Raw genomic sequence first — 27,803 nt, 5'->3', positions numbered from 1 at the left:
ATGCAGAGAGCTTGGAGCGGGTGCCATAGGAGATGCTGTAGAAATGCAGCGGACCTTGAGAATACGATGTGTTTTCCTGGGGTGTATTATTTGCATGTTATGTGCATGGTCTGTGCTCATTCCTGTGGCAGCCGTGGCAAGCGAAGTCAGGTGGTGGGTGCCTTCTCAGGGTCAATGAAATTGAATTCTTCCCGAATACCCGAGGGTTGACAAATTCTGGTTTAGAAAACTGTAAACTTGTTGCTGGTCTGTGTATCAGCTTGATGATAGTTCTTTATTATGGCTTTCACTAACCAATCTGTAACTAACTGTGGTTGTTTGATTACAGAGGGAACATCCCCACGCTAAACAGGTACGGTACTTGTCATCTTTTAAAATTTGAAAAGAGAATAGAAAGAAGTAGCCTAATACTTAATGTTTTAACATGTTTTGTTTTAGTGCCCTTATCTTTACTTGGGAAGCTCTCAAACATAACTTTGCTTTTTCCTTCCCTTTTCCTCTCCCTTTGTCTAAAACATGTTTTCAGCTTTCCTTTACCCTTTAAAAAAGCTTTGCATGCAGCAATATTTAAAATTAAATTTGCCAGGTGACTCAGCTCATCTGCAGTATGGTACACAGCCAACTTCTAGCAGAACGCTGTTTCTAGGGTCTCATTTTTGGAAGGGGATTCCCGGCTGTTGACCCTCTGGTAGGGTGTCACAGTGAAACAGGCAGTTACTCCCAGCCGATAGCATACCTGGTGCTGCTCTGGTTTCTTGCGACTAGCTTAGACTTTGTTGAGGCTGTCTCACCTCCCTCACACCATAGATGAATCTACATCTCAAACAGCTGACAGCATGTTTTGTTGTGTTTTGGATGCTAATTTTTCCTCCCATGTCTCAGTTGAAAAGTATTTCTTGTTTTAAATAATACATGAAAAACGTCTGCTGTCTTTTTGTTTAGTTACTGTTCTGTTGTAAGAAATGTACACCAAGGCATGTCCTGAAAAATTTTTCTCTTTCAAAACGTGAATACCTATTATTTATTACTGCTTACAAGCCTATTTAGGGAAAAATAGTAAAAATGGGCTTGAAAGTCTCATGGCTCTTAATCAGAGATAAATTACGGAAACACAGAGTGACTTTAAACATGGAGAGCTATTAATCAAACTGATGCTACTTTGGGCTTGTTAACAGTATATTTAGAACCACATCACAATGGTTTTCTGTACGTGGAGAGAAGGAAGTCTTAGTAAAGCCGGTAAGTAGCAGCGTCAGCAGTCCACAGTTTGGTCCTGGGTGTGTGTGGCTGCCGGCGGTGCCGTAGCCATGGCAGGGCCCCTGGTTTGCCGGCTGTGCCACTGGATATGATCCAGCACCGCGCTCGAGCATCTTTTTGACTTTACAATTTGTAAGTCGAGCATGTGCTGTGCTGAATCAGCGCCCTGATTTTTTTTCCCCCCATTGCCTTCTGCCTCCTGTTGTTGTGGCACCAGTTGGGGAGGACAGAAAGTTGACTTCGTTAATGTCTTCCTAAGCCCCAGGAAGAGCAAAGAGAGGGAGAGCGCACTGTTCCTGCGTTGCGAAGCGCCAGCTTGGCGTCTCTTCAGAGCGAGCTTGAAGGTCTTGCTGTGTTGCAGGGAGCTTTTGAAGTAGGTCCCTCAGCAAATTAAGATGGCTCTGTAGCACAGTTCAGAAATTAGAGGTAATTATTGCAGAGGAGGCAAAACCCAATCCTAGTAGCCAGGGGAAGGGTGGCCAGTTAGTTGTACGCTTTTTGTTCACTGTGGGAGAAACTTCCTCTGCTAGTCTTGGCCGTAACATTGTGTGTCTTTAAAAAACATAAAAATAATAATAATAGCCCAAAGCCCAAAATAATACAAACTATTTCACAGCTGGTGTGTGCTGCCGTAGCAGTTGAAGTGTATGAGAACTCAGGGATACTTTAAAATATTCAGGCTCTTGCCCTCTGCCAGGAAGGAACGCTGACCTTTAGTGAATGGTGCTCCTGCTTTAAATAGAAGACTCTTACTCAGTGCCTTCCTCTGAGCTTGTGTAAAGCCGTTCCAGTCCTCTTCGCTTAAATAAGGAACTGGTCCTGTATGAGTGATGCGTGTACTGCAGGGTGTCCCAGGGCTTGAACAGCAGCCATCAGGCAGGAGTGCGACAGTGTCAGTGTCTGGAGCTCTGCCTTCCTTGCTCCGTGTGGCCAACTGCTTGTATGTAGCAGCTGCCACCTTTGAGCAATCAAAATTGAGCAAAATAAATGAGTAGAGGGAGTTGCAATGTTTCTAAAGTATGGATTAAGTTAGATGAAGAAGCACATTAATTTGGTCAGCAGTTACAGTGGAAGGCGCTGGAATAGGACTCCATTTAGGGTCGGAATAAGAGTGTAAGACTATAGAAAACCCCCTTTCCAGTGTAGGGTTTTAGAGAGGTCACTGTACCACACTGCATTTGAGGAGCATAAATTATAGTATGACCAGAAAAATCGTGGAAGCAATAACTTAATATAGCTTGGTACATTTCAACTTAATTTGTAAAAAATTACTAAATCTTTAAAATGTCAAAGCTTACAATTATTGTTGTTTATCTCAGTTTCCACCTGTAAAGCAAAACACGCATACAGGAGGAAAAATACATTCAGCTTTGCATAGTCGTAATTCACCTGTCATCTCAAGAAACCCCTTAGGAAATACTTGTTTTAAAGGGTTATAACATTATTTCCTAACTCTTTTAACTGTTCCTGTACACTGGGACAATGTCCAGGTAAGGGCATTAATGGCACCAGAGGCATGCCAGCGTTGCAGGGACTCTGCAGAAAACAGCACAGCAGGTCTGGCGTGCTGAAGAATCTAACAAACCCTGCAACACTTATACTGGATAAACAGCCACGCTTCAAGCGGTCAAAGCATACGCACACGCACAAATCTTTTTCCAGTGATATTCTTCTCTCCCTTGTCCCTACTAACTGAGATCTTATTGAATTGCCGTTTAGAATGTCCTTCTCTTCCAACCTCAATCACTACGGGATGGTCCATGTAGCTAGCGTGAGTGATGTGCTGCTAGACAATTCTTTCACTCCACCGTGCCAGCGGATGGGTGGAATGGTCTCCTTCCGCACGTTTGAAGATTTCGTCAGGTATGTGGGGAAGGGTGACGATTGTTTGTATTGCCAGCTTCCTAGGTGGGCCCAAATGGAACCGGACAAAGTCTTTGCCTTGTCTAGAGTCAGATTTAAACTGGTCCTGAGCCCGTTTGCTAAGTTTCTGGAGTTCAGGTGGATGTTCTTTTGGATCCCTTTGTCTGTCTCCTTGAGACGACAGAAAGTTTCAGACTGCTGTAAGAGCAGTTTGCAGCCAGAAGGATCAGCATCTTGAATTTCTGCTGATTGGAGATCATTTGCAATGTGCTAATTTCTTCTAATGCTCTTGTTCATGCCTATGTCCGTGGGAGGATGTTTTTTTTATGCTTTCAGCCTTCTAGGGGTGGGCAAAAAACCCCCAGCAGAGCCCATAGCAGTCGAGAGGGCCTGCATAAGGTCTCTGCCAAATGCTGGAAGACCCAGGCTCTGCTTTGATTTGGGGGTGGAGAAGGTATTGCCTCCTCTGTTTGAGTTTCAGACCTGCAAAGGGAAGGCGTGCTTTTCTCGCCCTCCCCTCCTTAGCAACGTGATTTGTGGATTTTCGTGCTGTGTGCTTGCAGTGGGCTGGCAGCAGCGTGTTGATGACTAATACTTCTCTGGTGTATTTCAGAATCTTTGATGAAGTGATGGGTTGCTTCTGCGACTCTCCTCCCCAGAGCCCAACCTTCCCTGAAGCTGGCCATGCTTCCTTGTATGATGAAGACAAGGTACAGTAGTTTTTTCTCTTGAGATTGCTCTCAGGTTGGAAATAGAAGGCATGCAGAACGCAGCAGTGACTGCAGGCTAGATACTTTTCACTAGTTGGAGTGCTGGAAACTGGAGTTAAGAGCTTTATGTATTTATGTATGTGATTTGTTTGCTTGTTCCACAGCAGGTGATTCAAAGTAGGTGGCCATTTTCTGACTTCGTTCTCAAACCACGGCTAAGTCTCTTACTCTCCATGTAAATTTAGCTTGTAGCTTTTCACTTCAGCGGAATTACTGGATCCACAGCAGCGTCACTGAGAGTTTACACCCGTGGTTAAGTTTTTAGACCTTCTCTGTGCATCAGGGTGTTCACCTGCATATGCGACTGCCTTTACCTTAAGCCTAACTTGCCTTATTTTCTCTTACACCCTTCCTAGTCACATTCCATTCTGATTCTTCCCTCTGTTCTACCTCTTAGAACTGTTTTTAGGAGGAAAAGATGTGAGGAACCCCTCAATTTTTGCAGTGATGTGGAGAACGGGTGCAGAGGCAGCAGCTGGTTTATGCTCCTTAGTGACAGAAGAGCAGTTTCCCATAGACATAGGTAGCTGCCGCGCTGCTCTGTCCTGCCCCCAGCAGTGGGAAGCTGTTGCAGTACAGTCTGTGGCCAGAACAGGGCTTGATTTTAAACTGATCCATTGATCTCGATGTGTGTAAGTACTGTGCCATGTTCCACGATATTACCGTCAACCTTAATGTCCTCAGATCTCTCTTTACCTCCCCCTCACCTCACAAAAGATAATTTCCTGTTCGTACTCAGTTTTTCACAGTTAACCGCAGGCTCTTAAATGCTAAATTTGTCATTTCTCAGAGCTCTAATGTAATTGAAGCTTACACATTATTTCATTTTGTTGTAGATACGAAAACACGCATTGTTTTGCTCCTACACTTTGAATTTACTTAACTTCATTACCTTTCTTGATGTCAAAGTCCTCTAATGTCCTGCCTGTACTGCATCTCGTAAAGAGAGGACCTGACCCTGCATTCTTTCTGCATCCAAATGAAGCACACTTCAGTTAGCCGAGTCAGATGTGACTGCCAGAATTGGATTCTCCAAATGAAGCTCCTGTTTGCTGTTTGTGCACATTAACTCTTGCTTCTGTGGAACTGCAAGTTTGTGAGGCTGCTTGGTCGAGGGCTTCCCTCCTAGTTTGCCGTGGTTTACAGCGTGCTCTGCTGACATAATTTTTCACTAGGGCATCTGTGTTGTAGTGTTGAATTTAGGGAGCCTCTTTTGAGAACTTACAGGTGTTAAATTCTTAACTATTTATTTATGGGGAATATTCTCTTTAAATTACAGACTGCCCGCGAGGAGCCCATTCACATTCTTAATGTTGCTATTAAAACAGACAGTGACGTTGATGACGATGGGCTGGCAGCCATGTTCAGAGAGTTCACGCAAAGCAAGGTAAGTTGCCGTGATTCTCTCTCCGGAACTGTGTGATTGTGCCAGGGCAGTTCTGTCTGCTTTGGGGAAAAGTCAGTGCGTTCCTCAGGTTTTTGTTTGTTTGTTTCAAAACAAATAAATGCAACAGTTACATCCTTAATTTATCCTACCTAAAACCTTACCACTTTCTTTGGACGTAGCTGCACCTTTCTGAAGCCTCCGGGTTATTGTTTCTCTTTGGAGTGCATTCTAATCCGTCAGGTCAGGATTTCTTCCCTTAAATATTGGATAGGATAAAAGACCTTTAAGGTTTTAAATGCCTCAGGTCAGTCTTCAGTATCTATCTCTAGGTGCTCTGAAAAAATGTGCTGTATCCCTCTCTCTGGTGGTAATGCGAATAGAGTCGGGAAATTGTTGTTATCCGGTTGTTATATGAGTAACAGAGGCATAGAAAGTGACATTAAAGTGGCCTATATCTTCTGTATCACGATGCTCCTAATGCAATTAAAATCTGTTCTCATCATTGGCATGCTGGAGCATCCACCCCACCTTGTGTGATATTTCTGGCCCGAGGTGGAATTGATTTGGTATGTTCTGTTGCTCCGTAATAAGTATGGGCTATGCTTTAGAGTACCAAGTGTTAGTTCTGTGGTCACTGGTGAGAGAGGATGGGTTGGGGAAAGCCTCCTCGTGTCCACTGTGCCCTCTGGTGTCTGCCTGCACTTGCTTTTCTGGGTGGTGCGGAGAGCTCCACAGCGGGCTGGTGGGCGTGAGTAGCCCATCAGGCACTGGGACTCTGCAGCATCCCTGGTACCCGCAGTGACTGTGGCAATACTGAGCCGGTAGTTTCCAACTTCTCTTTCCAGTGTGGGAGGCGGTAATACATTCTGCAGAAATGAGGGGTTCCAAAATGGGGCTGGTATCCACCTCAAACCAGGACAACCACCTCAGCAGCTTCCCGTCGCTTTAAGCAAAGAAAATGATCAAATATAAAAATTAAAACTAGTCTGCCTTTCATCTGCTTGATCATGCTCCAGGCGTTTTATGGGAGGGGATAAAAGGAGAGAAATAAAAAAAAAATTCCAAAACACATTAAACTATCAAATAGGTTGATCCAAATTGTCCAAATAATCTTCTAGTCCCAGCATGTTGTGTGTGGTTTTTTTAATAGAAATTAGGATCATATACTTGTAAATGACTTGTGGAGGAGATTGAGGCAGTCAGTGTAAATGGAGTTTCTCCAGGTGCTGATGGCTAATCGCTCTGTAATAGCTGTGGACTTGCTGTGAGACCCACATTATTACGATGTAATCAGAATCCTGTTGCTATGCTGTTATTGTCTGCCACTTGTGGAATTTTAAAAGCAATAACAATTTTTGCTTTTTAAATCATGGCATTATTAAAGTTATTTTCTTCCTCTTGCCATGAATATAGTCACTGATGCTCATTTTCGAAGGGCTTAACCTTAGTAAAACATTTCAGGCTCTGCCGAAAGGGGTTGTTTTGTTCCTGGTCTAGCTGAGTTCTCGTTTCTTTTTTTGTTGTTCTTTTTTTTTTTTTTTCCTTTGCTTTTAAATTGGAAAAAGGAGGAGAAAGGAAAAAGTTGTAGAAAAAGGAGATCTTAAACGCTTAAAAGATCAGTGGTGTGGCAAATACTAATTTTGAAATGTGGCTTAGTAGAATTTGATAAAGAAGTGACCAGAGTGGATATTCTCTCATCTGTTTGAAAAAACCAAGTAACGTGTATCATTAATAACCTTTGCATTATTGACACATCTGTCCTTTGGTGGGGGTTGTCTGTGTGCTTATTGTGCCAAAATCAAGTAAGTGCTGCGTGTGTCTTTGGGTCAGTTCCTTTAAAACTCATTTTCCATCATTTTCCATGGCCTTACCATGTCTACGCTGTGCTCCCTCCAAAAAAGAATCTTCGCAAAAAAGACCAACTACCTTTGGCAGATGAACAAGACTCCATCCTGCCAGGCTCGTCGATGACTCTTCTGCTTTGCCTGTTAGCAAGGCTCAGCTGCAGTACCGTGTTCTCGTGATTTGGTTCCTTACCTCTTCAGATTAAATGGATTTGCTTGTGTGCTACTAGACGATCATCAGATGGGAAATCTTAGCTATGAGTAGACTGAAGTGGACTAGGAACTTAGAGTGTAAATGCAGGAGGATCTGTAGAGCTTTTTCAGTTCATAGAAGACGTTCACGTGTTTTTGATGTGTTCTTTTTCTGATAATCTGCTCACCTGATGCCATCCTTGCCTTTTTGCAGAAATCAGTCCTGATTGAACATGGGATTCGGAGGCTGACTTTCCTTGTAGCACAAAAGGTATTTTGGTATCTCTCACGCTGCTCAGAACTTCTTGGTTTCTAGCTCATAAAAGCATTGACATTTGATGTGTTTTTTCCCAAATTAAATGCTGTATTAGCTATATTTAGTTCTCTCTTCACTGTTTTTGTTCTCTAAAATTTGAGATGGTTGTGATGAATTTGCTTAAGAAAATTAATTTACAATTGTAAACAATCTTGGCACCTCTTGTATTCTTGAATTAATTATTTTTTGATTTTCATCCTAATTGCTAGCTTTCTTCTGCTTTTTTTTTCTTGTCTTCCTGTGTTTGTACGTTTCGTTTGTAAGGACTTCAGGAAACAGGTCAACTATGAGGTGGATCAGAGATTTCATGTAAGTAAAAAGGGCCTAGAACGTGGTGGTATTCTTGACCTGAGGCCAGGAGACACGTAAGTGACTCCAGACTTCTCATTTGGTTCTTAGTCAGGCATTTAATGCCAACATTGGTGTCGGAGCGAAGCATTTAAACAAAAATCTAACTTCAAATACAGGAGTGGGCCCGTTGCACTCAGTGGGGCCACTCACATGCTAAAGTCTCTCTTGTTACCTGGCTGAACTCACGACTGCCACATTGATAAAGGTCTTGTTCGTTTCAGTATTGTTTTGTATCCCAAAATGTAATTATACAATTAAATGTTCATATTTCTTATGTAGTGTGGTGATTGCTTTAGGCTTCTTACTGATTTTAAAATAACTTAGAGGAGTAGTTGAAGTGACTTCCTGAATTTCGCGTAATGGCTTAGTGAGGTGGAAATCATTTGATGCTCTTACTGCTAAGAATTACTTCTCTCCTGGGGCTTGGGCATCAGTGAGGGCTGGTTTCGCCCTGTTTTCAAGGTTGGCAATGTAAGGCATAAACCAGATTTTTATCCCTTGTGTATCTACTTTACAACTCTGGAAGTTATTAGGAGTCTTGAAAGTGCAAGAAATTTGTCCTGTGCTCAACATAGCTGGTTTAGCAAGCTTCATGAAAGGAAAACTAGGTTATGGATCAGCAAAAATAGTATTTGAACAAATGTGGGTATCAACACATGGGAATCTCTGCCCACAGTGCAGGTACAGACGTATCTATCAATGGCTTATGTAGGAAACTGGACTCTTGGGGGAGGTGTTGGGACCTTAAGCAAGGAGGTCCACACTTTAGATTTTGAAAAAGGAAGTTTTAGAGAACTGACTTGATATTTGGGGAATGAAAAATAAGAGTCTATGAATAAGCACTGCAGTATGCGTCAGTGGCCAGAAAAGAGGCAAAGAACAAAAGGAGTCATCACCAAAAGTTTTCCCTGAGCTGCCGTTTGGAGTGATGGACCGTTAGGATGCTCCTCGCTCCGGAGCCAGAGGAGGCAGTGTGGTACGTCAGCTGTTTGCAAAGTTTGCAGAGTACCTCTGGGATCTTCTGTGAGTGTCAGTCTTTATTACTGTCTCCTATTCTATTCCATTTGTTACTGGACCAACTATTAAGTTAGCCAGGGCCTGGGCTTGGGTTTGTTTTTGTTTTAATTACAGTCTATATAATTAGTTCCCAGCATGTTGAGGTAATAGAGAGTTGCTCCAGCAAGCTTCCAATTTCCTCATCTCATTAGGTTTTTAACGTGATTATTAGTATAATAATCAACTATGATGATTTCTGTTGCAGCTTTTCACATTCTGCGGTTTGCAGGGTGTCTTGATTGGCTAATTTAGGCAAATTATTTTGATTGTCTTGATGATGGTTGGTTGATTAGAACACAGCGGGGGTATAATTCTTCTGCCTAGGAAATGGAGCACTCTTTTGGATTTTGGTACCAGAGCACTGAGAATTTTTGTGTGTGTGCACATCTAATTATTATATTTGCCCACAACACCAGTCAAATGCCTTAAAAGCAATTACATTAGTGATAGAATGAGCGTGGATGATGATAGGAGAAATTGGCAGCGTGTGGAGGAGGACAGGTAGGAGGGATTTGGAAGAGAAGTGAGGAAAAGTGGAAGTGGTTGTTTTCTTGGAGTATAGTTGATGCTCGTAGGCTCACCTGATGTGCCCATCACCCGAATTTTCAGGCAGGATTTCTTGTACCACTGCCTAGTCTGGAAGACACGCTCCAGGCATTGTTTTGCTCAACTGAGAGTCATCAGGTGAAGTTCTGGAGACTGTTTTTTATAGGAGGTAAGGAATGTCACTAGCTCGAAGATTACTTCTAGCCTTAAAAGCTGTGTTGCTTTTAAGTGGAGCCTTATACTCTGTCACCATGTGCTGGTGCGCTCAGTCAAGCTGGGGCTGCACACCTTTAATTGGCAGGGAAAGGTGATTCAGAAATTCAGTGGCTCCAGGTCACATTCCTTCTTTCTTCCTCAGACAGTTCTGGAGAGTTGTGCACACTCTCAGGCCACCCTTAGCCTAAGTGGCTGGTGTTCTCATATTGGTGCAAAGCATTCACAAAAGTTCCTCCACCCAGTAAGAGTGTAATTCCAAAGAAATTGGATGGCTTTACTTGGATGGAACTGGAGGGATAGGTAGAAGGCTGCTGTCCAGTCTTTCTCTTCTCTTCTAGACATGTGCAATACGCCACAAAACTGCAAAGCCCTTCAAATTTGCTGTGTTTTATCTGTGCAGTAGAATAACAGGGAAACCGAATCATATTTGGGGGATTTTTGTAGAGTACTATTTAATACATGAGGTTAAAGTTATTTGCTTACAATTCGTTGTTTTCCTTGGGAAGAGGGTATTTCTAGCAGTAATAGTATGAAGAGAGCTATAGAATACAGATCATTGTTTTGTGTACATCTCCTTACATAATGGAGTGTTAATATCATTGTATGGCTCCCAAACATTTCCACAGTAATCGTAATAAAACTAGAAGTTTCCCACTGCTGTCTGGACAGTTCCATGTTATTGTCTGTTAATTGTTGATAATAATAATCAAAAGCCAATCAAGTAGCCTCTGTTGTGTTAGCAGTGAAGATAGGTTTAAACTACCTCTGCTGCCTTGTTGAGGGTAACTTGATTTTCCGCCCAACCTTTGTGATGTTGAAAAAGTAGCTTGTAACAACTTCTGTCATCTCCTCTGCTGTGGTGCTACTCCAGGTCTGACCTGGGAGCGATCTCGGGGTAGATCAAGTGCCTCACTTCTGGAGGGCTAACATCATTGTTTTTATTTTCAAACAGAGGGAATTTCCAAAGTTCTTCACGTTCCGTGCCCGGGATAAGGTGAGTTGCATATTCTTAATACTTTTCTCTAAGTGTTGGCTTTACCCTTCTTTCACGTAGCTGCTTTTTGCCAGTCTAAGAGGGTGGGTGCTACTTCAGCCCAGTTTCACTCCTGGCGCCGTGTTTTCTCCTCCCTCGCCAGGCCAGTCGTCCGCACACACAGCGACTGATGTCAGTAACAATGATGAGTCTCTGATATCTGGGCATAAAAATTCACACATACGGATGCCTGACCTAAAGCTTCTGTTTCTGTGGATTTTAGTCGCAGCATAACAAGGGAGTGTTGGAAGCAGTACAATGATTCAACAGCAAACATTTTGGTTTCTGCAAAAAAAAGTGTTTGGGGGTGAGGGTGAGCTTGGGAACTCGCTGTCTTGCAATTTGGCTTCTACTCTCAGTATTTCAACAATTTCAATGCATCTCTTAGTGCTAATGACTGCATCAGATGGAAAACTCAGGGTTGGATTCGTTTGTATATTTAGCTTTTTAATTAAATATGGATTTTCATAATGGGTATTGTCTAGTTCTTCCCATCCTTGGCGTTTCAGCTTCTTAACCCACCCTCCTCTTTTACGCCCTTTTCTACCTGTGTGATGCCGGGTGCCTCCAGTTTGAGGAAGATAGGATCTACCGTCATCTGGAGCCAGCTCTGGCTTTTCAGCTAGAGTTGAACCGAATGCGAAACTTCGATCTCACTGCCATTCCGTGTGCTAATCACAAAATGCATCTCTACCTGGGAGCAGCTAAAGTTGAAGTGGGAACAGAAGTGACGGACTACAGGTTCTTCGTGAGGGCTATTATAAGGCATTCAGATCTGGTTACCAAGGTGAGTTTTGTCACCCGTGCAAGGTCTCTTTCCAAGACAGTGTATGAAACGCTCTAAGTCGTTCTAGGAACCTGCAAGCAAACACATTACCTGTATCGAGTACTGTGGATGTGCGCTCTACACTCGACGCTTTGCTGGTGTTGGCTCTGAGAAGCATGTCTTCAAAGCCCTGCTATTCCTGGGCTTCACGGAGAGTTTCCTGTGGCCCACGGGGACAGTCAGAAGTCCTTGCATTTTGAGGCAATAGTTGTTTCTCTGTGTTTCTCCTGCATTGCTGCAGTAGTGGTTTGCCCTGTCTGGTTTTGGGTTTATGCTGACCTGAACGAGGGCACGAGCCAGCCGGTTATGTGAGCGCAGGCAGTGGGAGTACTGGCTCTGTGATGGCGAGGGATCTGTTGCGGGGTTGCATATCCTGCTGAAACGGATGTAACCTATTTTGTCAGTCAAGTCCTTCTGTAGTTTTTCAAACGCTGTATTCTTGGGCTGTGATTTTTGAGTAAAAAGTGAATTATTTGTTGACGATGTCTGGCAGGAAGCCTCCTTTGAGTATCTGCAAAATGAGGGAGAGCGATTACTTTTGGAAGCCATGGATGAGTTGGAGGTGGCATTTAATAATACCAACGTACGCACTGACTGCAATCACATCTTCTTAAATTTCGTGCCTACTGTCATCATGGACCCATCTAAGGTATGGTCTCTTCTCCAGCTCTGAACTGTTTTTTCCCTTGGGCTTGTCTCACCAGAATTAAATGGTCTTTTCTTGTCTTTTTATGCTATGTAAGGGCACCTATTGATTGAATACATTTTAAAACCATTTGGTGAATGACGTGCAGTCTCTACCAGCCATTTTATAACAGAAAGTGTAAGAACTGGGGACCAGTATTAGAAGCGGTAACGTGATGGGCAGTTAAGTTGCTATATAAATACTGGAGTTTTGCTTTTCAGTAAAGAAAGTGGAGTCGCATAATTAATGGATGTCTCTAACGAAAGATCGCTTGTTGAGCTGCTAAACCAACTTCTCTTCAAAAGCAGAGAGAATACTTTTTATTTTAGCTAGTTAAGGAGAACATTGGGGAACCTCTTTGGCAGTGAGGAAGAAAGCAAGCTTTGGGTTTTTTTCCAATCTATGAATAAATATTAAATGTAAGATTTCGGAACTAGCAGAGCTCATATTTTTAGTGGGGTAACGCTGTCCTTCAGGCAATGCAGCTCACTTCCTCTGTGTAAACTAAGGGACAGTTTATTAAAAATGTGTTTTGTATTTGAAACTAAACTTATTTGTTCATTGTGTGTTTGAGATAAACAATTTTAATAAGGAAATAGCTTTAAATGCGCTTCTGTTTGTTACGAAAGTCCAGATTCTATCCAAATAAAACGTGAGACAAATAATGAACTTAAAAAGAATTTGTAAATTTAGCTACAAAAAGAAATGCCTCATTTTCATTCTCTGATACAAAAGCACAGAGATCAACATTAAGCTTTGTAGATGCATAAATGAAAGTGTTTAGGCATAAAGCATGTTTCTGGTTAGCAGAACCACCACAAAGAAAGTCCCAGATAAACTGTAAAGGCTGCATTTAGTTGGAAATCAACATTCTGTTCATGGTTACCGAAAGATGAGAGCTGACCTTTCCTTATGAGAATAACTGAAAGTTTAAAAAGATGAATTGGTTATCAAAATAACTATCTCTTGCTTGCTGACTTTTAAATAATGATTAAAAATTGGTGGCTTAAATCGCTTTGGAATAAATCTTCTCTCAGCGCATCCGAAATCTTTAGTTCCCAGGAAATTGAGCAGAAGCTGGGATGTGCAGGGGAAGTCACTCTGCCCTCAGATGTGTCCCATGACTTTTTCCTGAGCTGCTGTGCAAAAGAGACTTTTTACTTCTTGAAAGACTGTTAAAACCAGCCTATAAATTGCCTTCTTTTAATATGCGCTATTTGCCAACAGTAGTATATTATAAAGTTTAATAGAACACCAGAAGGCCGAGCTCCAAGTGGTAATTGCTTTGTTGATTTAAAGCACCGTACCGCGTGTGCGGTGAAACATGATTATTGTGCATATAAGTGCTACATAACTGTTTGTCAGGGGTTTCACTTTCCTGCGTTTTGTAGTTCTCAGCTGTGAGAAGGGGGAAAGAAGGGGAAGCCGTGGGCACGCTGTGCTTGGCTGGGGTGTGACGTGCTGGGAGGAAAAAGGGATGCGAATCCGGCGCTGTCCCTCTACCTCAGTAGTCCCCTGGTTGAGTTTGGTTCCTGCCTGTCTCAAGGCTCCTTAGGAGAACGGCTGTGCCACCGAGGTCCCGTGGCAGCACCGGGCACGTGCTGCTGTTTGGTGCTGCCTTCTCCCCTCTGCTGCGGCGCTCCCCTGCGCGCTGGGCTGCCCCTTTGCGCCGGACCTTACAGCAGTGGGACGGAGCAGTGACAGAGGGGTGGAGGTGGCCAGAAAGGTGAGGGCAATTCTTCTTGTGTGTTTTAAGATCGAAGAATCTGTGCGGAGCATGGTGATGCGCTACGGGAGTCGCCTGTGGAAACTCCGCGTCCTCCAGGCTGAGCTAAAGATCAACATTCGTTTGACGCCGACTGGGAAGGCAATTCCCATTCGTCTCTTCTTGACCAACGAGTCGGGCTACTACTTGGACATCAGCCTGTACAAAGAAGTGACGGACTCCAGAACAGGGCAGGTACGGTTCCATATGACTCCGTGGTTTGATGAGCAAATTATTTGGGAGGAAAACAGTCTACTTCATTAAGCTTTGCTGTGGTTTGCAGTGTTTTCAGGTAATACTAAATTGCCATTCAACTTTGCCAAAGGAAGAAGAATGTATTATCATAAAATAATCTGGCTATAGGCTTGTAGGTGTGCAAAATGTAATCAGTTGTGTGGAAGTGCATATCTTCTAATTGTTTTGTACGTACCTTCGGTCATTTATACATCTGTTTTCCTCTGTGGCAGAGTGCTCAAAGAAGTCGTAGAAAAGTAATCACTGTTGGTGCTCATCCTGTAGGTCGTAATAAAAAATATTATTAATTATAGGTTTCCCTGAGTAGATAGAGAAAATCTGTGAACTTGTCTTTTACATTCTAAAGATATAGGGAATGACCGGGGTAGGATGATATAAAATTATTGAAGGTGCTTTTATATCATTTTTATGAAGCGTAATGGGCTCTTTTGTAATGGCCGTGGCTATTCTGGTATTTCTTCTTTTCATGGCATAGGAATAGCGTGGTTAACTGAAATACCTACATACGCTAAAATACATGGAGCGTAGGATGCATGAAAAGTATTTAAATACAGAAATGTTTACATCTCCCTCCGTAATAATCTCTCTGCCATGCAGTGGTAGCAGCAGAATAAATCACTCGGGCACCGTTAATGTTGCACACGAAGTGCTGAGTCACCTTTTCTCCCCCTCTTCTCCATTTAAATTTTTCCAGCAACCTGCAAGGCCATACAGTCCGTCCGGTTCTGGAGATCCTGGAACAGATAGTGTCTGCATGTTTTACTTCATTTCTGCCGTTGAGTGGAGATGAGGAAAGAAAAGGACGTTTTAATAATCTCCAGCAGCTGAGCTTAGCGCTGGAGTTTTGTTAGTCATTTGTGAAGGTCACCTTTCCTCCTAAACTCCGGCTCTGATGGGCTTTATGTTTTTAAAGCTAAGAGAATGCGCATGTGTGTGTACAGCTTGTAGCGACTTTCCAATATTTGATTTTTTAATTTGATACCACCACCACCACCACCCCCGATATTAAACCAGTTCTTTTAAAAAGGTGTACTGATAGCAGTTATTTCAGTTAACTCTTTGAGTAGCTGGGAGGAAGGTTGGTCTTAAAAAAACCCAATACTTTCAAACTTTGTGAGAAACTTTGGTGAATCTTCCCCCTTGTGACAGATATTTATAGGACGGGGTCAGATCTGTGTATTTTTTCCTGTGTTTTCAGAACTTAAAGAATTCATTTAAAAGAATTCAAACATTACTGATGTGGTGGGTGCTGGGCGCTTTTATGACTTCTGAAGAATGGAAAAATAGATTCATCATGAGAGAATGACCCTGATCTCTCATTTCCCAGTTGCTTTGATAATGAGTGGCGATGCTCAGTACAGACTCCCCAGTTCCCACAGAACTGCTTTGAAGCTTTCCAGAGATTTACGGAGAATTGGGCCCCGAGTGCAGTAACGGATCCTGACACAGGCGCTGTCACAAGTGCTTGTCACCCTGAATAAATATTGCCCCCGTTGAAGAAGCTACTTCACAAAGCAACATTTGTGAAGACTGAAGAGAGCATGAACCACTGGTTTTAGTCTAAAAACTAAAATAGGCTTTCCTTGCTGAATTTTCTCTTTAGTGGAATTCTTCAATTAAACCACCTTCAATTAGAAAAAGATGTGCAGTTTGTAACATCAGATCTGATCGCTGTTCTGTTAAAAACAGCCTGCTCGTGTTGCTTCTGTCCGGCGTGTTTCTGTTAAGCAGCATTTGTGCAGTGTTGTCCCGGTTAAGCAGCGCTCCTCGTGTTTCTTAGCTGAAAGAGATTTCCTTCCGAGGCCTGGCTGAGTGGAATATATAGTGCCGCGAAGCATGGCAGCTGATAATTCATGTTGCTACTCTGGGAAAATCTTTTAAACTTATAATATCAAAACTTCAAGCCAAATGACATATGCAAGTCTTGACCTAGCTTCCATGATCCGTCAGCGGAGATACGGATACCGCGCTGCCCGACTACATAAATAACGGAGTTCTCCTCTCTGCTCCCAGCTATCACAATCCATCGGCACAGATACGGTGTCAGGGGAAATATTGGTGAATGTGAAGTCATCTAAGTCACAGGCGTTCTTCTGTGGGGATGTGGCTCTGTTCACTTTGCTTTCTGCAGTGATATGGTAATAAGTCAGTGATACCCGGCTCCCTGCAGTAATGGTCCAGCGCCGTCTCCAAAGGGTAGTAACGCGTGATGGAGCACGGTGCTACAGGATATGCGAGTATTCACACATTTGTAAGGGAACAGATGCAAGCCTGATCAGTCTGGAAAAATCTGATGATTTTTGGTAAAGTCTGGATGAGATAGGTGTGTGGAAATGAGTGGATAAAACTGTAATTGGTCATGTTTTGTGCTGCAGATTATGTTCCAGGCGTATGGGGATAAACAGGGACCGCTCCACGGGATGCTGATCAATACCCCGTACGTGACCAAAGACCTGCTTCAGTCCAAGAGATTCCAGGCACAGTCTTTGGGGACATCCTATGTCTATGACATTCCTGAGATGTTTCGGCAGGTGAGTGTTCTTAAGGCCTGGTGGGTTGTTCTAAAACTTTTGTACCTGCAGAACGCTTCTGTCACTTGTCAGCCTTGTTTGTCAGAGAAACAAGTGGCCTGGAGTGGCTAATGGTGGTCCCCAGGGGCTGTGCAGCTATGGATTGAGTCATCTTTGGCAGAAATTAGGACTCTTGATACGCTGCTGCTGTAGGTGCATTAATAAGTCAAACAGTAGAAGCTGAAATGTGAACCGACGCGCATTTCTTGTTTATGTTCCTTTGTTTTCCTGCCCTGTTATCCAACCTTCCTAGAGGGTTGGATGATGCAGGAGTGATGGTTCCTAGGATAGGACTCACATGTCATTAAATGTGTTAATGAGTTGCAGAATTGATTGTGTGTCTAATTTGCTGGGTTCTATCCTGAATCCTATAATTTGAATTACTTTGAGTGAAACTGTGTTCCTTAGTTTAAATTCCAAAGCGATATCCACTGAATATTGTCAGTCAAACTGGGAGGAGGGATATTTCAGAGTGGTCTGTCTTGAATATTAAGTCAGCGTGGATTGAATAAAAACATTTGCAGATGTCGTTCTCAACAAGAATGTATCTTTTCATCCTCTAGTCTTTGATTAAACTCTGGGAGTCCATGAATGAACATGCATTCCTGCCAACCCCACCGCTGCCTTCTGACATACTGACGTACACTGAATTGGTGTTGGACGATCAGGGCCAGCTCGTGCACATGAACAGGCTGCCGGGAGGAAATGAGGCAAGTTGCGCTTTCTTTAACGCTACTTTTCTTTCCGTGTCCTGCAGTACATTGTGTTTTGGGCTAGGTTTGACAATTGTAATGAAAATTTACCAGCCAGGCACAAAATCTATTCATTCAGTCTTTCACAGATGAAATCTCTCTCTTGAAAATGAGATTTTTGTTTCATTAAAAATTAATACCTTCCATACAATGGGTATTTTAACCTCCATAGTAAATGATGATTCCATTTCAAACCTGTGCCTAGGCTGGTTTTCCTTCATAATTAAAAAGCGCTCATTCAGCTATTCCAGGTAACCGGGGTTTGTATTTGAGCAAAATATGTTTTACAAGACTAAATAGAAATGTTTTCATTTGCTTAAAAAATGAAAGCCCCATTTTATGCTTTCCATTTAAATACTGAGCGTGCAGTGTTTGTGGAGCGCACTGGCGAGGTGCGTGCAACATCCCCCTCTAGTGAATGATTTGCTTGAGACTAACAACCCGCTAATGCTGTGGGGATAATAGAGTTACTCCTGCAGCGCGAGCAGGAGGAGGCTGTACTGCTGCGGAGGGCTTTTGCTGGTGTGTCGTTCCATTGGCAAGCCAGAGAGCGCAGCATTGAAATAACTGGAGAATACAGCTAACTAGTAGAAGATGTGTGTTTCGGGTTTTTTTTTGCCTAGGTTAGATGGGATTCAGTAAGTGAACGTTCCTACAGGAATTTAAATTTGAACAGTTGTAAGTGGTGGCATCGTTTTTTTTTTTTTTTCCTTGGCATCGTTGAACTAGCACCGTCCTTTTACTAGATATATAACTTCAGATTTGCAAAAGCTCTGTTCAAAACCATCAAGTATAGTGAGGAGAGGAAACAGGGGGTTTTGCCACTATTTACTGCGTGTGTCTTGTCAGGGGAAGGTTTTGAATATGATGTTTTCAAATTGAACCTCATCAATAAATGGTGACTATGGGAGCACTGCGCCCTTGTCTTTTGCTGGCCTATAGCAGAAATGTTTTAACTAGTATAATTAAGCCTGAAATGAGCTATTCCCTGCATTCTTAGTGAAAGCTGAGGCTGTGGTGCTGTGGAGGCTTATGCCATCATCTTTCTCTCTTTCCCTGCTCTCATTCAGCGTTTGAGTGGATGGTGGCTGGGGAAACAGCAAAGTCCCTCAGGGACGTAGCTCTGTTCTTGCTGAAATTACAAGCACAGAGCTGCCTGGGCATGAACATGTAGTGTTTACTCTGCCAGTATGAATACAAATAGTCTTATTATAAGAGATTCTGTACCCAAAGACCACCAAAAAAAAAAAAAATTAGGAGTTTTTTTAACCCTTGGTAGACGTCGTCGTGCTCAATCTGAAAAGAAATTATGTGGCTGCTGTGGTGCGCACAGTGGTGTTCTCATGCACAGGTTCAGGCCCTGCTTCTGTGGCTGTTACGCCAGGGGGCTGAGTCACTGGAGAGGTAAACAAGGGGAAAATACGGGGTTTCCCCCATCATTTTTCAGTCTGGCTGCTGGAGATTGCTTCTTGGGGAAGTACCTGGAGACCCCAACCTGCCTTTTAGCCACCCCTCAGAAGTGAGGTGAGGGCGCTGGGCGAGGAGGTGGAAGCCCAGCCCAGGGCTCGCTGTCTCGGGGCGCCCGGCGAGCGGTCAGGGCGAGGGCGGTCTGTCCCTCCCCAGAGGGACGCGCAGGTCCCGGCCAGGAACGCTGAGCTGCCAGCGCGGCCTCTGTGAGTCCCCCCAGGACCATGTGCAGCTGGAATGAGGTCTGAGGCTCCGGTATTGAATTCTGTTGCCAATAGCCACCGCAGACAATAGCCCTCATTCACAGGTGAGAGCGGACAATCTGCGGAAGAGATTTCCAGCAGCCGTCTGAAGGACAGGTGACATTCAGGGGCCGAGGAGCTGCCGAGCAGATTCATTCCTCCCTGCTGCACTCTTTATCTGGCTGAGCTGACTTTAGGCTTTCATGCTTTAATTCCGTTCAGCTGAGGAAACGAATTTTCACAAACGCGGACTGAAGTTTCTCTTTCCAAAGAAGATGGCTGCAGGGGTGGAGAAGGAAGAGACAGGCCGCTAGATAAATTCAGAGCATAAGCCTTTTCTTTGTTAAGGCTGGAAGTGGACCCATTCTGCTTTTTTTCTTTTTTTTTTTTTTTTTTTTTTGAGAATCAGTCTGCATAGCATCTGGGCAGAGAAATACAGCATCTTATCTGCCAGGAAGCAAAGATCCTCGGAGTAATCCATCTATGTGGCAGTAGCTGGTAGCATTGCATAGGAAGAGGAGACATGCCACAAGGAGCAGGAGAAAATATTAATTGGTTCTGCACTTCCGTGTGATACAATGGTGAACCATTCTCAAAATATGGCACATTTCATTAGCTCCCTAAACTTCTCTGAATTCCTTAAGGAAGAGTTTTATCCTCAGATAGATCTATTTGACTTCGAAATGCCCGAAGCCCATATACTCTGAAAATCACATGAAAGGGGAGATGATCCCTCAAGACAGGAGTACCGAGGGGAGGCTGAGTCAGTGTTTTCACCGCTTCATTCACTTCATTCGTATCCTACCAAGGTGGGACTGCTTTGGGGTGTTATGAGGATAATTCAGGCAAATATGTTTTAAGAATCTTTGACTTTGTACTTGCTGAACAAGTGCTGGGTATTAAGTTGTAGAGCTTTCCCCTGGTTTTGGTTAGTAACCCTTGGTGGTCAGTGCCATGGAGTCTGTGCCCCAGCGGTGCAGAGGCGTTGAGCTGTTTCCAGTGCAGACCCCGGTGAGCTGACAGGTGGGGGGGCTTGGTAGGAACTTTCCAAGTCAATGAGATTTTTTAAAAAGGTTTGGGTTTTTTTTTCCTCCCCAGCAAAAGTTGCTGATTTTCTGAATTCAAAGTCCTTTGAGAGATTATACATCATGTGGTTTTTACTAAATAGAAAATTTCTGTTGAAAACTGACTGCGGTAAATATAGCAGCTGTTTAGTGCGTTTAAGTTCCTGTTACAGTTCCACTTGTTTTAGCTCAGAGACTCAAACACAGCTGTTCCCCACTGGAAGCGACTGCCTTTCCATCCTGGTATCTGCTGGTCTGAGGTAGGGCTTGTCTTTCCTGTTGGAGCTGCGCTGCGCAGTATGAACAATTACATTTTTTCTATGTGAAAAGGAGTCAAGACACTCTTCCTCTTAAACCATTCAGCTGGGCTGAGTGCCCTAATTGTTTTAGCTGGCAGGTGAAATTGAGAAACCAGCATAAAATCCGGGAGATTTGTGGTCAGCGTGTTCCGCTGGATGTCAACGACCGAAGTTGCCATCCCCGCTCGAACACGGGGCAGAGCAGGAGCTGGGAGCTGGGGTTCTCCCTTCCTCGCAGAGTTTGCAAGCGGCGTTCTGGGCTAACCTGGCTAACCTGTCTGTGTTTTCAGGAAAACCTGTGACATGGGAATTCTCAAGAAATTTCACAATAGGAGAGGTTTTTCTCCGCTTAGCTTGCGACCACTTCATGTAGCCCACCACCTCGTTTGGCAGTAATTATCTCTTTGCTGGTAGTCTCAACAAAGAAGCCAAAGACTTAATGGACCGTGAAAATACAACTTGCTGTTTATTCCTAGACAGTGCTTGCTCCTTCCAAGCAGAGGGTCCTGTGCCTTGCCGCGGCCACGCGAGGGAGCTGGCCGTGCTGCTGGCCCCGCCGCCTACTCGTGCGGCGCAGAGGACATCACTAACGAAGGGCCTTTCGCCGGTCTGCTCAGCGCAGCCTGAGCTCTTCCTGAAGCGCATCTGCTGTTTCTTTGGACGGCAGGCAGAATCCTGGACGGTGCTTGGAGCTTTCTGCTAGATGGTTTCTGTTCTGGATCCTTCATGTTAGGCTTGTGAACTGTGTCTTGGTCTCTAGTTACTCATTTTTGGGGTTATGGGTTGTTTTTTTTTTGGTGTGTACTGTGTTACTAGTCTGGCTGCTTTGACACCTCTGCTCACATGGGGGACTGATCCGGTAAGCTCTGCCTGCCACTGTAGGATTTCACTAAGCCCACACCCCGGACAAGACTGAATGTGCCGTGCTAAAAAGTTGAGAACAGTCTGTAAATAATTCTCAGAGGCGGCAGGTAGAGAAGGGAGGTGAAAAAAACATTATTTTATGAGCGGAATCAAACACCAGGCGATAGCTTCCTTCTCGTGCTCCTGAGGAAAGACTGAATAAAGACTTTGGGACAAATGGGGTATAATTTCATGCACAACTGTGAGTATATCGAGAACTAAACAGCAGAGGTGGATGCTCAGCCTGACTCCAGTCTGACTCTTAAGGTAGACACAGACTGTTGAAATGTGCAGAGTTTATATAGGTGGAAGAAAAAAAATCCACTTGCGTAAGATCACAAACAGCTACATTTTACTCTAAAATGTCTTTAAGAAGAAAATTTAAAATTTATACCACTGCCTGGATGTTTATCTAGATTATACCACAAGACTTTTAACATTCCTACTAATTTGATTATTTATTTCTTTTTAACTAAGTGGAAGCCTTTTTTTTTTTTAGTGGCACAATCTTTGTTGCTTCTGGCTAAGAGCTTCATTGGGTGTGTGGGGTAGAGCTGTGAGACTGGGACTGTCTACACCGATACCGGGAGGGGTGGGATTGAAAGGATGCAGCAGCTCCGCCGTTTGACGATGTGGGGGCGGCTGATGGCTGTCCTCTGGCAGCCTTTTGCCCCGGCAGCTCGTCCCTGTCCTGCCTGTCATCTACGCCTCTGATGTGGCTCTGCGGTTCTGTGGCTGCGCTAAGATGGGGACATCTCTGAAAGAGTCAGAAATTGTGTGAGTGCAGACAAGCGAAGAGGGCTAGAGTTCAGAATCATATGGCAACTCGTACAGTATTTAAAAATGTGTTGGTTGCAGTAGCTCTGCTGAAGGCGTGACCTGTAATGTAGTGACATCCTCTTCAAATGCCTATTGAAGATGGCTCTGTTCCGAAGATTAGCATATTAGCTGAAATCTTAGTGGGAAAAGGTAATGCCTTCAGCCTGTTGGAGAACTCAATATATTACTTGTCATTCTCGAGCTGGGCATTCTGATGTTTTTCTGTAGCACTTTATGTATTTTGACTACCATTTACCGTGATCCTCTGGCACTGGGACTGCACCATCCGCTGATAAGACCCACCTAATCTTCAAGGACAAGGAGAAAGTGAGTGTAAGGAGCGCCTGCAGCAACACCCCGCATTACCCTTCATCTCACTCTTGGGCAGTGTCCATGTAAAATGTGTCATTTTCCCTATTGGCACTAGATGTCACAGTTTTTCCTTCTCAGTAGCGTGAGGATCAGAAATAATCCATAATCGGGGCTGTTGGCTGCAGCGTTGGCAGGGAGCCTTTCTTGTGCGTGTGGGAAGGTTTGGCCAGGTGAAATTCAGGACGGCGGTGGGCAGAGGGCTGCTGAGACTCTGCTTCGGCGGCTCCCTGGATTGCCCGGGGCTGAAAGGTGGAGCTAATGAATTTTATACAAGCAAAGCTTAATAGTTGAACTGCATGTTCTGCTTTGTCACCCCGTGTTCCTGCATTTTATGACAGGCACAGGGTGTTCAAACATCCGCTGGGCTCCTTATGGCGGATGGATAAATACTTGAGAAAGGCGGAGAATGGGTGATGCGGTGTCAGTGAATGAACGCGAAGGTGAAGGAAATCGCCCGTGCATCTTCTCCCCCCTGCCCCAGCCCCACCGCTATTTTTCCCAGAGATTGCTGTAAAAATAGTTGTTTCTCTTTGCATTTCCCAACCCTTCTTCATGATGAGTTTGGGGAACAATCCTGACCTGAAGGCTCTTCTGGCAGTAGGAATGGGTTTAAATAACAGGGAAGCTGGACAACTATTTGTGCCGCACAGCAAGCGGTGTCTCCTCATCTCCAACACTCATGATGCAATTTCAGAAGGTGATCCTCCTTTGGCAGAATAATTTTAGCCCCTATCAATGAGGTGCTCGGAGGTCACCATGAGACGTGGGGGCAGGGATCAGGACAGAGCACGTTTTTGTCGTGGACTGGAGAGCGTTATTTTTAGTAAACGGTGGAATAGCTCGTGACAAGTGGAATACGGTATAAACTAAAAGAGGGTCCCCCTAGCATCACGGAAAGATAACTTCTTTTTCACTTATATGCCCAGATAATTTAATGTAACTTTAAAGGTAGCAGATGTGTGCATGGGAAGATGGGATGGAGGGGGCTCTTTTGAACTCCGTTCGAGTTGGGCTGGATGCATGTCACAGTGCACGTGGAGCATCTCCTCAGCTGAACAGGGGCTGTACAGTTAAGCAGGAGGACTCTGTAATACCTTGAATTGTTTGAAGGGTTAATGTTCATGCAGATCAGCATCTTCAACGTGCTGTTTCTCACAGTGTTGTAGATGCAGTATCTCCCATAACCTGATTTTTGAAAAGGTGCGTGTATGCTATAGCAATACCAGAAGTTCAAGAGTTGAAAAGGCTTTTCTTACAGAACCAGAGGGTATGAGCTTCCAACATATAGCTTTGACTTAGAATGTATTATAATTATTTAAAAGATGGGGTTTGGGAAGGTTATAAGTAATTTTTTTTTTAATAATCAGATATGACTGTTGAATTTCATAATGCTATCAAGCAAAACCAGAATTTTAATTTTATTACCTTTCCTGTAATTCTGACTTTTATCAAATGTTTGCATTTAAAGCACAGGTCTAGTAAGTGTTTGTGATATTTGTTAACATTTTACAAAAATTAAATTCTTGGGCACGAAATAACCCCACACATCCCATGTGAGGCGCTCAGAGGACACTAGAAGCAGTGACACCCCAAATCATGTCTTATTCAAAGAGCAACTAGAGCTCCAAATTTCTTCAAGAGTTTTAAAATCCTCAAATACAAACATTACTAGATCAGAGGTATAAGTGGTGGCACAGAGCTTTATTCTGTATTTTGATGTATATGTTGGAACACGTGTATATGGATACTGTAGGTGAGAAGGTTCTTGCCTACAAGAAAACTCTCCTGATAAAGATCGTCTGTCACTGTCTGTAATTTATCGTTATCCCTCTGTAACTTCACTAGATGCAAACTACTTCAGCTGAAGTTTTTTCAAGCCTTACACTCTGCCCAGGGACTTCCCCCTATTTATTGGTTAGTTTGGAAAGGTTCACCAAAAATGCTTGGGTTTTGGTGAAGAAGTTGGCAATGTCACTCACGGTTGATTTTTGCGGGCTTAGAGTGGAAACTTGAATTTGACAGAGAATTTGATTTGGGTTCAGGACGATGCCTTTTGCTATCCCCAAGAGACACTGTGCAAGCTTCACACCTCACAACACAGGTGTGTGTGTGCAGTAAAAACTACTTTTACACTGTCTGTAATGGGGTTTTTTGAGCTTTTTGGTGCTGTGTGTGTCCATCCACTTTCACTGAACGTCGCGGGGCCTTTTGCTGGTTTGCTCCCCGGCTCGCCGTCTGAGCGCCTTTTGGTCTGCTGCGAGGAACCAGGGCAGTACGAATTCACCTCTCCTTCGCTCCGCTGCCAACCAGCCTTTCAGTCCCCGTACCGCGCATCGCCTTTTCCCGCGCAAGCCTTTGCCATGTCTCCTCCTGGAACCGTTTCTTCCCGTCTCATCCCCTTGGCCACCTGCTGTTCGGAAGAGCCATGCCAACGTGTGCTTGGCTGTGCCTCCTGCGACCACGGCTTTGATCGCTAAATGACACCTTTTTCAGAGCCAGGAAAAGGATGAAGGAATCCTGGGTTTTGGCACTGCACCCTTGTCAAGGCATTCAGTCTGAATGCTGCCAGCAAACCATGTGCATCCTGCCCTTTTTCTGGGCGTCGGTTCTTACGGACGATAAAAATTTTACAGCTTTTGGTCACGGTATAAGTGCAGAGAGTCTCTCTTTTAGTTCTGGACGTCAGATTCGAAGGATGAATTACCAAAATTGTGAGTAAAATTTCTGGGGATGTCTTTGTTCCCTTCATGAAACACACCGTGTCCGCGGCGATGCAGCAGAGTGGTTCAGCATCCCGGCGCCGGTGGGCACTGGTTTACCTCCAGAATAGACGGAGGTTGTGACGGGGCAATAAAGCACGCGTTCCGTGATTTAACAATGTCAGAACGTGCGCAGTGGGGGAGAAATGTGCTTTCATTAATGTTCAGCTTTGGCATTTCCAGCGCTCACATGCTCGACCGCTACAACTGTTGCGTTTCCTTAGTTATTATAACTTTTGTTTGTAATAAATATACATACAAATACACACAAATGTATTCATGTTTTATATATATTTTTTACATATAAAACTTATGTATGATATAGATGCAACAGGATGGGAACAAGACAAAATTGTTGTCAGGGTTCTGTAAGTTCAGTTGTCCTACTTAGCGATTTTGAGACCTACATTCAGGTTTCCAGATCTGGATGTAAATAAATAAAATGAAGCGCGGCATAAAGTACCTAGGCTCCAGCGTCGTCCTTGGTGCGGGAGAAGTAGAATAAACCGACGCCATTGGCATGGCTGAAGCATAGATGCTGTCGAATAATAAGCTGTTCTCATTGACATCAGATTTTCTGCCAGCTGCGCTTCTCCAGGAGTTCCAGAGGGCGAGAAGCCCCCTCTGCCCGAGCACCCGCCACCCCTCACGTTGCCTTCGCTTCCTTCGGAGTGCGCGGGGCGGTCCGGGGGGAGACTGGGATCGGCGTCTTCCTCATTCCCCTCGGTGCCTGTTGTCAACAGCTCCGGCTGCCGCCAGCAGTCAATTTGTAACTGCATCAGTGTGTGTATTACCGTTCACATCGATAGCGCAATTAATGTTGAAGTCAATTTTGGTGTTAATTTTAGGCCATGATTAGTGTTGACACTGGGTGTCAAACTAATGGCATTTATGAGCACCATGAAAACGAACGTTAGTTAATATCATGTTTTTACTATCTGTTAATGGTTACATTAAGCCCAAGATCTAGTGGGAGAAGGTGTGTATAAAATTATATGTATAAAACTTGTGTGTAATATATGTGTGTCGTGCAATTCTGCGTTGCTGGTGCTATTCAGGGAGCAAATGACAGCTGAGCGCTGAATCCTAATCACAGTTTGGAACATCAGAAATAATGATCACTTCTGATCGGAGGTTGTGAATAATTCATCTGGTTTGATTTTCACGTTCTGTCCAGTGATACTTTTCAAACCAAATGTGTTCCTACAGGAGAATAATGGCCCCACTTCTTATGGAAATACTGTGGCACAAATCATTTTGCCAACATAAAAACAGTTAAATAAGACGGTTCCTGCTTTTATTTTTTCCTCCCTCTCTCCTTCATTCCCGAGCGCGCTGGGAATAGAGCTGTGGCAGGAGAAGCACTTCCAAACTGTGCTGGCTCTTCAAAAGAGCCCGTTTTGAAGCCGCTGCCGCTTACCATCACCCATTATTGTTCCGACAGTGCTCTTAGGTGATTAGCTCAGCCTGTCTAATTAACCTGTGAACTCTCCTTTTTTTTGGCACCCTGCCGTTAACTTAAAAATCCCATCTTTTTTATTTTTTTTTTTTTCTGAAATAGAAAGTGATCCTCCACTGCCCACAAATTTAAACAGAATCTGCATTGTTCTTAGCAAAAAAAAATCCTCAGTTGTGCCCTGTGATTTTTATCACAGGATGAATGGCACAAAGCACACAGTGTATTGGGGAGGCAAAGAGGAACACGAGTTAATAAGTGGTGCACTTATTTTTTCTTTTCTTAAATGGCATATGGTTGTGCCATATTTATCAGCTATAAACTATTTTCAAGAGTTTGTGTTTGCCGTGCCCTGGTTAGATAGTTTTTCCTATTCCACTAATGAACATTAACGAAAGGGGGTTCATTTCTGTAGAGGATCTACAGAATCTGATCTGAGGTTGTGGAACTCTTCCGAGACTTCTGTTACGATCTGAATTTTCTAAATGGGAAATGCTTTTTAATTTGTGTATTTTCTATACTGCCAAAAATCATCAAGATGATGAAAGGGGAAAATCTTTTACATTTTGATAGGCGAGCCAGGTGGTGGGACCAGTCCTGTGTACTGTCTGAGCTCGGCCGCTCGGCCCCAGGCCCTGGAGCCAGTGTGAATTCGTCTGCCTCACACGTGAGCGGAGAGCACTAGGATTTTACCTTCAGTCCGTTGTGGTTATCGTGTAGGTTTTTGGCAATGTCTTT

At 43.8% G+C, this 27,803-nt stretch overlaps 1 protein-coding gene across 2 annotated transcripts in view; it reads left to right on the top strand.

Moving 5' to 3' along the window:
* ACACA (acetyl-CoA carboxylase alpha) overlaps window positions 1-27,803 on the top strand; it is a gene marked incomplete at its 5' end in the record, with an annotated part of 135,274 nt that overhangs the window by 49,991 nt on the left and 57,480 nt on the right. For both annotated transcript variants that reach the window (XM_082493206.1, XM_082493207.1), the window contains 12 exons: window positions 329-352; window positions 2,977-3,120; window positions 3,734-3,830; window positions 5,170-5,277; window positions 7,528-7,584; window positions 7,894-7,938; window positions 10,751-10,792; window positions 11,403-11,618; window positions 12,151-12,306; window positions 14,099-14,302; window positions 16,738-16,893; window positions 17,496-17,642. In XM_082493206.1, the coding sequence (XP_082349332.1) occupies window positions 329-352; window positions 2,977-3,120; window positions 3,734-3,830; window positions 5,170-5,277; window positions 7,528-7,584; window positions 7,894-7,938; window positions 10,751-10,792; window positions 11,403-11,618; window positions 12,151-12,306; window positions 14,099-14,302; window positions 16,738-16,893; window positions 17,496-17,642 (1,396 nt within the window). The remainder of the gene's footprint in view (window positions 1-328; window positions 353-2,976; window positions 3,121-3,733; window positions 3,831-5,169; window positions 5,278-7,527; window positions 7,585-7,893; window positions 7,939-10,750; window positions 10,793-11,402; window positions 11,619-12,150; window positions 12,307-14,098; window positions 14,303-16,737; window positions 16,894-17,495; window positions 17,643-27,803) is intronic.

Source organism: Vanellus vanellus (genome assembly GCF_965231255.1).
Source record: "Vanellus vanellus genome assembly, chromosome: 19".
Classification (NCBI taxonomy): Eukaryota; Metazoa; Chordata; class Aves; order Charadriiformes; family Charadriidae; genus Vanellus; species Vanellus vanellus.
Note: the sequence above shows the minus strand (reverse complement) of the source record. Positions and strands in the feature narration are given on the sequence as shown.